Source organism: Pan troglodytes, chromosome 1 (assembly GCF_028858775.2).
Source record: "Pan troglodytes isolate AG18354 chromosome 1, NHGRI_mPanTro3-v2.0_pri, whole genome shotgun sequence".
Taxonomy (NCBI): domain Eukaryota; kingdom Metazoa; phylum Chordata; class Mammalia; order Primates; family Hominidae; genus Pan; species Pan troglodytes.
Window position 1 is genome coordinate 76,761,494 of NC_072398.2, and position 12,964 is coordinate 76,774,457.

Genomic DNA, 12,964 nt, shown 5'->3' on the forward strand with positions numbered 1-12,964 from the left:
TCTATGTGGAAACAATATATAGACAGTCTCCAATTTATGATGGCTCCACTTAAATTTTTTGACTTTAAGATAGTATAAAAGTGGTATCCATTCAGTACACTCTCCTATTTATGATAGGTTTGTTGGGAAGTAACTGCATTATAAGTCAAGGTGAATCTGTGTATTTTTTCAGTTTCTTAATTGGGGGATTAATTGTGGTGACAGAACTATTTCGAAAAGCTGATCCTTTCTTAAGCCTCTATTTTGCTCTTTGATCTTTAGTTAAGATTTTATTTTTGACCTAATCCCTAGAAGTGTCACCAACTCTCTTTAAAGCCCTTGTAATATAAAATGAGAAAATTTATGAGACTAATGGCTAATTGCGTCAAAGAAGAAAATTAAAATGTCTCAATCAGAACTTTTCTTCAATTCATAGTCAATAATATTTTATGTTGAAGAATGTGTGTTGTCATTATGCAAAGCTGGTCTTTAATATCCTTTTGTTTCACAATTAGATATCCCTAAATAATATTAGCCTTTTCTATTTTAGGGATAACTCAGTTAGTTGGGATGCAACTGAATATATTTTCTGAACCCTTATTTAAATATTATTGTTTTCTTTTTACAACTTTGTTTACTAGATTCTGCATATTCCAATAATTTTAAAAATTCCTTTTTACCTCTGGATTAAGATAATATGCATCAAGTTGAGGCATGATAAACAAAATGAAAATGCTTTAGAAACAACTACAGTTTTAAGTTAAAATGTGCTAGTTCTCTTTGCTTATAGTTTCTTTAAAAAATAGGGTCCTAAATAAGTGACTTATTTTGGGTTTTGTTCTGGGATATTTGTCTGCCTGCTCCATCTATTCAGATTGCTTAATTTTAATATGCAGATGTATGGCTTGTATGCAATTATAATCATTACTAACTGGGTCTAGGCATATGCTCACCTGGTCTTCTAGCTTCCTACAAGTGCCTTATACTCACTTGTTCAGTCTACTTAAATGTTACTGCTCCCCCCACCACCACCTTCCCACACACACTTTTAGTGTAACAGTTTTGTCTTAACTTATTAGATTTCAAGTTAATAATACATGAATGCAGTAACAAATAAATTAACAAATGAATGTCTAAAAAATTCACAAGAATCCCTAATTCTTCAAACCCATTTTTATGCTTGTTTATATGCTCATATAAATACAGAAACACTTGTACACACCACACATACACACACACTCCTGTTCTTTTTCAGTCTATTTTGCTGGTTTCTCCTCTTCTAATATATTCTTAAAGTATAGATATTTTGTCCTCAGCTCTCTGTTTTTGGTTTCTGCACTTTCTTCCTAGGTGCCAAGATTTTAAATACGTAACAACTTCTAAATCTCTGTCTGCAAACATCTTCCCTGAACTCTAGATTTACATATGTAACTGCCTAGAAGATGTCGCCATTTGGATAGTGAGAGTCATCCAAATATCTGGTTCTCCTTCAAGGCACTTAGCAGGATTGTACTTCCTGTCCATTTGAATTTAGGTGTAACCATGTGGCTTGCCTTAGACAATGAAAGGAGTGTGGAAATAACATGTTACTTTCAGTGTGAAGCATTAATAGCCAGTGTGTGATTCTCTACTCATTCATTTTGTCTGCCATAGTGATGATAGGCAATAATCCTAGGTCCTGCAGTGAGAATAACAAAGAGAAAAGCCCCAGCTGGCCGGGCACGGTGGCTTATGCCTATAATCCTAGCACTTTGGGAGGCCAAGGTGGGCGACTGCCTGAGCTCAGGAGTTCGAGACCAGCCTGGACAACACAGTGAAACCCCATCTGTACTAAAATACAAAACATTAGCTGGATGTGGCAGCATGCACCTGTAGTCCCAGCTACTCAGGATGCTAGGGCAGGAGAATTGCTTTACCTCAGAAGGCAGAGGTTGCAGTGAGCTGAAATCACACTACTGCACTCCAGCCTCAGTGACAGAGTGAGACTCCATCTCCAGAAAAAAGTAAAAAAAGAGGAGCCCCAGCCAACTTGATGATGAATGTTCAGATGAATATGCAGCTTGAGCAAGAAATAAATCTTGTAGTTTGAAGCTACTGAGATTTGAGGAGTTGTTTGTTACAGCATTATAACTTACTCTATCCTGACTAGAAACTCATGTGTACTAGGCATCTCAAACTTTAGCATGGTTAAAACTAAATGTTCCATTCCACTTTCTCCTTTCCTTACATTATTAAATGGCACTAACATGTACCCATTGTCTAAGACTCAATAAGCTTTTTTTTTGATTTTGCCCTTTCTCTCATTTTTTCATATCAAATCCATCAGTAATTCAAAAGATTGGCTCTACAAAATATACCCTGAATCCAACTGCTTCTCACTATTTCTACTGCTATGACCCTAACCCAAGCCATCATCATCTCTCCCCTGAACTGACACAGCAGCCTTCTGACTTTCCACCTAAACACCACTTCCCTGTTTTTTCTTTCCTTATTAATTTGTAAGAACTCATCAAACTTTGACAATAGTAAAATAGTAACTTTTTTCTGTCATACGTATTCAAAATGTTCTCTTCAATTTTAATTTCTTTCTAAACTCTGTTTATTCTTTAGAGTCAGATTAAGTCACTGGCTTTTACTGCCATCAGCCTTAATCTGTTTGTGCTTAAATATACTACATAGGAACCAGACACTTTATACCTCTAAGCCTTTCTGCTCTTGTTTCACTGGAGGTGTCTGGTGGGGTGCCTAGCAAACTTATACTAAGTGCTGCTCATGGCTGAAACCAAAAGAAATTGTTTTTCCTAAAGGGAGCATTTCTTAGTGGGACTCTAATTCTGATCTTTGGATTTCAATTGTCATCATGCTTTTTCAACATTAAGAGTATACATTTAATTATATAAATAAATGAGTTCAAGGCAAATGAGTTGACTTTTAAATTTAAATTTTACATAATTATTCTGCTAGCCTAATATTATATGTTATCTTTAAACCTCAATGAGATTTTTAAAACAGCAGAAAAATCAAGAGCCAGAAATTAGGTCATGAAATGGCTCACTGATAATCCTTAGACAGTATACATTATTTGTATATTACACACAACACAGTCATAGTAGGCAACAGCGCTGACAGGTAGGAAACTGGAATTTAAGGAAGAACGATTGGCAGGAAGATGGGGAGGCTTCATCTCATGGAATTTGAGCATTTGAAACAAAGACACTATTGAAAGCAATAGGCAATGAATGAGGGAATGTGAGCATTTGGAGACTCCTAATATAGTCCTTCAACAATATGCAATTCAGTGAGGAAAATAACATATTTGCACAGGCAGAGTAAAGGGAAAAGAGGTAACAAAATCTGTATAATCACAACAAAAATAATCATAATAAACATGATTACATAATTATGTCAAGCTTGTAGAGTCTCAGATGCTTAGTTTCCACTTTAAAGTTAATTTCCACATGTATCTTTGACATTCATATAAAAGTTAATCTATTTTCTTGTAAAGTTTAATCTATTTCTTTTATGGTACATATTTCTCGTCCTAGATATTCTGTTTTCACCATTTTATACTTTTCTTTCTCACCATCCTCTATTTAAGTATCTTCCTCTTCTTCATTTTTTTGTGTATTTCAAAACCTTTTTTTGAAAGTTACACAAAGGATGGTTATCACATAAAAATGAGAAAACAACACAGGACCACAAATTAATATTGCCCATGCTGTTAAAATTTTGGTGTAAATTCTGTACCAGAATTTCTTTATTTTTAAATTTTCAACTTTTATTTTAGATACATGGGGTAAATATGCAGGTTTGTTACATGGGTATTTTGTACCCTGGTAGTGAGCATAGTACACAATAGGTAGTTTCTATGTGCAAACATATATGTATATATCTCATCCTATGTAAAATTTTTTAAGTAAAATGGAATTATGCTACCTATGGCATGCACAATGTTTTGTTAATTTATCATGAAAATTTCTATATATATATCTTTATATTTTTAAAGATAAAAATGCTTTGCTTCATAGCATTTTGTTGAATCAATATACCACACTCTATTCAACCAATTTTCTATGATGGATATTGATGCTGTTTTAAAACATTGGTAATTATGAATAATGTTTCAAAATCATCTTTGAACAAATTTCTTTGCACAATTATGGAATCATTTGATAAAAATAAACTTTGAAGAGTGGAATTGCTGAGCCATAAGGTTTGCGCCTAACCAAGGCATTTAATGCAGAGTCTCAAGCTGGCCTCCAGGGAGGCTACATGCAGAGTCGGCAACATGTGTGGTACACAAGGAGGATGGCTGCCTCGTTACCACCTATCACACGACCTTCTTTCTCATATCTCCTAATCTGAAAGCCCAATCATGATGTCTGGCTGGCTGTTTTAATTTACACTTCTTGGTTCCTAGTGAAATTGAAACTTTTTGTCTTATATTAATTAGTCCTTTTGCAGGGGCTGGGAGGGCTTCTAAATGCTCTATTGATTTGGCCCCCTTCCTTTTTTCCTAGTAGGTATTGTTCTTTGCTTTGTTTTGCTTTTTTTGTTTTAGCTTTTTTAATAAACTGAATAGGGATAATTCTATTTTGAGAATATTTAATCCTTTGTCATATATGCTTCAGGTATTTTACTTGTTTGTCTTTTGCCTTTTAACTCTACTGTCTCATACAAAAGCTTTAAATTTGTATGTAGTTTAAGCTTTCTTGTTTTTCTTTTGCTATTTTCTAATTCATTAATTTTTACTTAATGAATTTCTTTCTTTCATCAGGTTGCAGTTGCTCTCTTTCCAATCTTCTAATTTTATTGACTTCCATTAAACAAATAATTCATTTTCAAATTAATTTTTCTCTTTGTATAGTATTGGTTGTATCCTGTATAGTGTTTTCACTATTATTATATTCCAAATAGTCTGTAAGTTAAATACTAATTTCCATTGGATCTATTTTGGAATGTATTTTTTCACTTGTAAATAGATAGGTTTTTACATTTAAATTTTTCTATACAGCTCTAGTTTTCTGTATTTTACCAGACATTCAATATTCATATAGCCTTTAAATATGCACATATATATCTTTTGAATCTCACTTATTTTTTATACCATTCACATCCTTTTTTATCTTGGTTTTTGCTCAGTTGATCTGCCAAAGATAGACAGAAGGCTTTAAAACCCTCCCTACTGCAATGATTCTGAATGATTTTACCATACAGTACCATAACCACATTAACATTAAAAACAACAAAAAAACCCAAATTCTTAATTTTTAATAGAAATACTCTGTAAGGGTTTAAATTTCAAAACAATGCTTATCACAAGGTAACTTTTAAAATCAGCCAGGCATGATGGGTCACACCTGTAATCCCAGGACTTTGGGAGGCTGAGGCAGGAGGATTGCTTGAGCCCAGGAGTCCAAGACCAGCCTGGGAAACTTAGCGAGACCCTGTCTCTAAAAGTAAATAAATAAATAAATGAATAAACTCATACTTCATGATAAAATGTTTTCTTTTTGTTTAACTTTTATTTCAGGCTCAGGGGGTAGATATGCAGGTTTGTTATATAGGTTAATTGCATGACACAGGGTTTGGTGTGCAGATTATTTCATCACCCAGGTAATAACCATAGTACCTGATAGGAAATTTTTTGATCCTCGCCCTCCTCTCACACTCCACTCTCAAGTAGGCCCCGGTGTCTCTTGCTCCCTTCTTTGTGTCCATGTGATCTTAATGTTCAGCTCCCACTTACAAGTGAGAACCTGTGGTATTTGGTATTTGGTATTTGGTTTTCTGTTACTGCATTAATTCACTTAGAATAATGGCCTCCAGCTCCATCCATGTTGCTGTGAAGGACATGATCTCATTCTTTTTTATGGCTGCATAGTATTCCATGGTGTATATGTGCCCCATTTTCATTATCCAGATATTATGCTTTCAAAACAGGCATGAACGACTCTTGTTTTGGAGCAGTGTTAAACCAGTTCCATTAAAAATATCATGAAGCATGCAGAAAGGAGATGTCTACAATATTGGGATGTGTACATTACAATATGTGAGAGCAAATATGTCGAAACAGCTATGAAGTCCTAAACATTATTTCCTATTAACTAGAGAGGTCACTTCATTTTCGACCCAACAGAGAAAATAAAAATATATAAACAAGCCCTAATGACCCTTAAGAAATCCCTGTATTATAATCTACTATAAGCTTTCTAAGCAGCAGCAGATCAATTCTTGCTTCTCTATAGAGTCTATTTAGCATGATCAATAAATTTGGGAACATAACGTAGATTCCAATTTGCTTCTAGAAGTTTTCTACCCTCAATTAAACTGTTCCTTCTCCCAACAGTTTACTATTAAAGTGAGGGGATTCAAAAATAAGGCTTTAACAATGCTCTTTTAAGGCTGATTTGCCAAAAACAGAAGCAAAGGTTTACTGGTGATGCAATGATTGACAGACAATTTTTTTTTATATTCACATGGAACTAAAATAACACTTTGAGGCTAGGGAATTTTCATCCTTTCTTTTAACTCTAATGATGTCCTTATTGGGTTATGCATAAATTTAGTCAACCAGGTGGTGGGGGGCGGTGTTCCTTAGACCCCAGCGCATGTATTGGCTTAAGTTTTCTAAGAAAATCAGGGAAAGCACACACATTATTGAAATAAAATAATTGAGCTGACCATACCTAAATTGCTTAGAGTGTTCTGACTTTTGGTCATGCATTTAATGTTATACAAAGAAAATGTACATTATGACACTGTACTCTCTGCTCCTTTCATTCACCATGATTATAACACGCATCATCAGAAAGACATTTTCACATTGTGAGGATGAGTTTTCAGTGGCTATCTATTTTCTCTCACATATGACCAAGGACAATAATTTAGGAGTTGAGGGCTTGGTGTAAAGAGGCATAACTAATTAATATGGATTTAATATCTTTGCTCTTCAATATATATACTTTGGTGCCATTTGACTTGGTAAATTTTATCTTTGCAAATGAGTGCTAGAATCCAATGGATCACCAAAATAATCACTCCCAGTGATAACCACTTTTCCCACGAATGAAGGCTGACCTTGTCCACTGGCCTTGCTGAACGTGTTAGGAAATCACTAGACAAAGTGTTTCTTAAATGTTGTAAAAACAGTTATTCATCTAATTTTCCCTTCATTCTTCTTTTCTTAACTATCAAGGCCCTCCAATATGTATAAAATTTTTGCTTTTAACCTAACTAGAATTTAATTAGCAATTTTAAAATTCTGTTTTAGCATGTTTCTGTTCTATTTCTCCTTTAAAATGATCCTTCTCTCTAAGCAATACAGTCAGCCTTAAATTCTGTGGGGGAAAATATAAGAGTCCTTTAGTTTAACAATACTGAAGTTAAGTGATTATAAATTTCTTTTTTAAAAGCAACAAAGGATTCACAAGGCACGAGGTTACATGTGGCTTTTCCTTGTAACCTAAAACTTTTTGAAGCATTGATTTCTGAATCTAGGATTCATTTTAGTTTTCATTTGTGTATCTATACCAACATCGTTAAAAACTTTTAGGGCTTTTGATATATTTATATTCCTTACATGTTAAGATTTTCTCTACCTTTAACTTGCCTAATTTAATATCAAAAATATTTAACTGAAATGCCAAGTATTTAATAAAAAATTAAATTAAAAGTCTATGAAATTTCTAAAATTGTCCACCAAGAGAAGCTATCACATTCAAAAAGGAAATCAAATGGCTTGTGTCTAAGACACAACATGGAGATTAATTTTTTACCTAAGGCCTCCATTCTGAAAATAACATTCTGATTTACATTTGTACTCAAGAAACAAGTTTAAAAAACAAAATAACCTCCCTGTTTCTGTATATATTTGTTCACATTCCCAGAACTGACTCAGGGTGTCCTGGATTCTGGTCTTTCTAATGAAGACATTGACTTGGAATCTGTGGTCCAGGGAAACCCATCTTAGGAGGAGATAGACTCTACCCTGAGCAATTTAGGAAATCACTATGCCAACACGAAAACATTTTCAAAGGGAAAAATAAGTAACAGGCCTGGAAGGAAAATTTTTCCTGAGCAACTGTGATCTCCTCACAAAAGGAAAATTTGCTTTTCAAGGAGAAATAACAACATACATATGATTGTGCAGGAAGAATGTGAACCTTGATGTTTTGTTCCATCATGCATTCATAATGTGAATGTAAATGCACATCTATTGTAGAAGTTAGTTTTCCTGGAGTTCAGAGGATTAGCTCCCAAACTTTAAATATAGTCTAATGATGGATGAAGCAGATCAATTTGGCTGTCTTTGAGAAAACAAATAGCAGGATTGTTCCATGTACCCCAGGTTATATGTATATGTGCACATGTGTGTGCACTACTCTTAATGTATGTGGAAAGATGAATCTGTCCTGCTCGTCTAAGGAAACATTAATCTGAGCAGACTTCATTTGCTCTAGAGTCTGGTTAATAGCATATATAATAAAATGCCATGCACTAGATAAACAATAAGCCTTTGCAAGTCTAAAATGAGTCACACTTTACAGCTGGCTCACGTATATGGCAGGCAACAATTCAGGTATGTTGCCTTGGGGACAACTCAGAACAAGCATTCCAGCATGGGAGGAAAAAAAGGAATCTCATATTCTCCTTTTGAAGAATCCAGATCTATACTCCGGAGACAGCACAACTTGTATTTCAGTATTTTCCATTTATACTGAAATTCTAAGCTACAGGAAAATAACATGCAGATGTGCTGTTTGTGATTTGAGGAGGTTTTATTTTTTATGCCAGAGTCTATGGTCAGTATAATGATCATATTTAAAAAGTATAAGCATTATATTTTCCACAAACTATCACTTATTCATAACAATTAAAAATAAGGCATGTGGCAATAAATACTAGCACCTCCAAAGTGCTCACTCCTTAATTCGAAATCAAAACAGTAAGTACTTGCATCTTTGATACTCTTCAACTAACACTCGCCCTCTAAGCAGCACCCAAAGCTGTCCTCATAGCACATGCGCAAGTGGTCAGATACAGATGGTGACCGAGGGTAGCTGGAGACCCTGAAGAGCCTTCTGCATCATCCTAGGGAAACCCTTAATGAGCCGTAATTTTAAATTTTTGAATTTTCTCATTGTATTTAGTGACTTGAAAATCAGTAAACTGTATTAAACTGAATATTTTTTGGATCCAGAAGAACTTAATCAAATATGACACAACAAATGGATGGCTTCTGGTAAGGAGAAGTGGGTTTCTTTTTGGTGTGTGTGTGGGGAGTGAATTTTACAAATGTTCTTAACTCATCGGTGAATCCACTAGTGAAAGAGACAAATCCTAAATGCTTCTTGAGTGGTCTGAGAGTTAGCACCTCCCCCAAAATGTCAGCAGCTGGCTCCCTGGTCTTCAGCATGCACAGGCTCCCTGTTAGCACACTCACAATTAGTCCAGGGTACTTTTTAAAGTTTCGTTTTGTTTTGCTTGCAAATAAGAAATGCAGTACAAGAAATTTCATACAGAGACTCAGTGCAATGCAAGTGACCAGGATTCGACATACGTACTATTCAATAATTGAAGTATATTTTATGGTATAAGAACTAAAAATATTGGTTTTTATATTTTTTCCAAATGTCTTTTCAAAGAGTGGTAGAATTAGTTATAAATATTAGCCATTACTTTGTGGAAGAAATCTTTAATCAATTTCAAAAGTTACCTGCTGTTTTTAAAAATCATACTATAAGTCGGCTGAGTTCACCTCTTTACTCCTTCACAAATGCCTGTCTTGTGCTTTTCTGGTAATACTTTATTAAATATTATTACTTGGGTTATAAGCAGTTATATCAAGATATAAATTTATAAAGTGACACATTTTCAATACCAACCATGTATGTCAACTTATTCCATAATAGCACATTCCATCAAATTAAACTGCAAAAGATTTCCCACATTTGTTTTACGTTCTATATGTATGGCTTATGAACAGAAATTTTGATGAATTCCAGCTGGTTTGAATATGCCGGCCAACTCTTATATAACAGATTCTTTTCAATTCTTATTGTATTCAATGAGGCCCATTTTAAGTGGGCCACCTGGTAGGATGAAGCGCTAATATATCTCCATAGAAAAAATAAGAAAACAAATCGCCCAACTAAACATAAGACCATCTTCTCAAACTACATTACTATTATATTTCTAATATAAGTGAGAAATAGTTCTAATCTTTTAGAAAAGTTGAATTAAAATTTAAACAAACTAGCAACCCCATGAACTATTAAATTGCTCATTGATCTATTATAACAACAACATTAAAATAATTTCCACCATTCCTGTGTGTTGCCTGGTTTCACAAAGCTATCATACACATTTTGGCCACCCCCTGCATTCCCCACACCCTTCTGCTTCCATCCAGCTGGAAGACATCAAGGGCACAGAAGCCAAGTGAAATGTTGACCCCACCCTCCTCCATCCATTTTAAGGCACCTTCAAAGCCAGAACACTGATCTAGTTCAGTTTCGTCAACAAAGCCAGCCATACTGCTATTTAAGACTCCAGTTTGGGGTTTTTGTAACTGCACATTAACATAAGAGGTTTGATTTTTAGTCAAAAACTTCAGCTGCACTGAATTCCATCCTATTGCTGTACCCCTTCTGCAGAAGAGTCCTCATTATTAAATCTTCAAAATCTTTTCTTTTAGTGTGGGAGCTCTTTCCTTATAATGTCAACCTCTCTGAACTAGCCATTAGACCCTGAAGGATAGAATGTTTCCCTTCCCAAAAGTCAAAACGGAACAGCCATTATGGTAGTGCAAATGCACATTTTCCCCCAAATTTGCACACCCCATATAATTCGTGCACTGTAACAGATGACAGTCATTCCAGCATGCACAGGAACACTCTTGTCAAGACATGCAGGAGCGGAGCAGGGGCTGGGGGGACAGAAGAGCTGCAAGAGGACAAATAACTTACTTTGTTGTTCCCCTATGCATGTAGCCGCAAGGAAAAGAAAGAGAAATATGTTAAACAGAAATTTATTTTAAAATTATGAGGGTTTTTTCTTCTACTTTCTCTGGATATTAAAAAAAATAAAATGATGAGGTTTTTCTTGCTAGAGTGAAATCAAAACAAATGATTTAACTATTCACTGACATCTCATACATACACATACAGCATCCAGAGCTCATGGACAAGTCAGAGAATCCACATAGGTTACATGAAATCATACATTTATAACAGCAGAAACTTAGGACAGTTCCCCCCTTTCTTTCTATTTGGAATACCTGGGGTATGGGAATGTGGCCAGAAAGAATTGGTTTGAATCAGTAATAAGTGAACTGTTAGCATGAAAGGCAGAGCATTTTGTGTGCCGGCTTGCCCTTTCCTGACAGCTCCTCCTCCAACATGCCAAGCAGTGGAAAATTTCATCAGCCAGTGCATTTTTAAACAAACACTGCATCCTTGGTTTCAAAGAAGGTGGAAAAAAAAAAAGAAGGAAAAGAGAGCAGAGGAAAGGAGTGGGTGGTTCTGGGGAGACAGGGTAAGCAGACCAAGTTACAACCTCCATCTGGACCATTCCTTTATTTTGTAAATTATGAGTTTTGCCTTAGGTTGGCATGGGAAGCAAGGACTGTATAGTGGGGATGCTGCCAAAACAAACACGAGTCCACACTCAAGAAATGGGTCTGGAAAGGTTAGTCACAAAAATGTAGTCATTTCTAAAAGCGACACTCTGGGTAAAGACACAGAACCGCCAGCAGCAGGCGGCAGGGCAAATGGCTCTCCTGTTTCAACCCTGAGCTGCAAGAGTATGATTTATATCAAACAATTTAACTCACATATGGCCTAAAAAAATAAGACGGTGATTCATTACTCCCGGGGCAGCCCGAGTCCTCACAAGGTCAGATCCTGTGGGGGAGACGTGATGGGATATGGGCCGGGAACAGATCTGAACTCTTCTCACAAGGGGCCCAGAAGGAATTTCTCGCTGAGACACAGGGTGGAAGAGAGCTGTGAGTAAAGTGTGTGCATCTGTGGAGACCTAGAACAGGGCGGAGTCACAGGTCTGGCTGCAGATTTGGCATTTAGTTTTAAGTTGAGGATGTGGAGGGGGAAATAATATATACAGATATTTTCTGGAGAGCGGAAAGGTAATGATCCCAGGAGAGTGTGTTTTCTGGAAAACAATGCCAATTCGTGACTCTAGGGAAATGCCTAATCCAGGGACCATCATATTTAATAAAGAAAACATAAATTTAAAGACACTGATAAAATAGTGAAGAGAAGTTTCTTGGCATTGTGAGTTGCCGTGATATAACCGTTAACACCCTGGCTTATCTGAGACATAAATAATGGCATAAGAATGAATGAAGGGAAAAAAAGAGTCCTTTTTAAAAATGATGCCAACTGTTCAATAAGGCAATAAAGATCCCCACTGGGAATTTTACCGGGAATAAAAGTCTTATTTTAGAGAATAATGGGACCCTGGTTCTCCCAAGTAGTGCAATATTGCTGAAAATACCTCAAACAGATGGAGTTTATTGCATTCCACAGCAGTGCAGCTTTTGATCTACCAAATAAGCTTCAGGAGTTCAACCAAGTATTTTTGCACATTAGGGAATGACTGGCTTCCCCACTCGATGGCAGATGGTTCTGTTTGTAGTGGCAACAATGATGTCACAGGGTAGGAGGCCTTAATCCTTAAATACAAGAAACACACAAGCGGAGGACGTGGTGTGGCTTGGCCATTTCTTGTTTCATTCAATCATTTCCCAACTGTCTATTCTGAGAGAGGCGTAACAGTCATGAATGGTGAAATGTAAATGCTTTATAATTCCCTTCACTACTCTGTGTGGCAGCAATTTATGTTTAGATCCCTGAAAGCACTTCATTGAAGAAAAACTAAGACTCTTCAGAATTGGCCATTTAGCTCTTCTAAGTTTTGCTGAAAATGCTAAGAACAATGTTATGTGTTGGGGGCTAAGTAC

General features: G+C 35.8%; 1 protein-coding gene across 9 annotated transcripts in view; it reads right to left on the reverse strand.

The window, feature by feature from the left end:
- The window catches only part of DNM3 (dynamin 3), a 576,659-nt gene that overhangs the window by 81,018 nt on the left and 482,677 nt on the right, over nucleotides 1-12,964 (reverse strand). The window contains exon 17 of one of the 9 annotated variants that reach the window (XM_016932631.4): nucleotides 10,950-10,961. The exons of the other annotated variants lie outside the window; for them this stretch is intronic. Within the exon in view, the coding sequence (XP_016788120.2) occupies nucleotides 10,950-10,961 (12 nt within the window). The remainder of the gene's footprint in view (nucleotides 1-10,949; nucleotides 10,962-12,964) is intronic. 9 annotated transcript variants of the gene reach the window in all.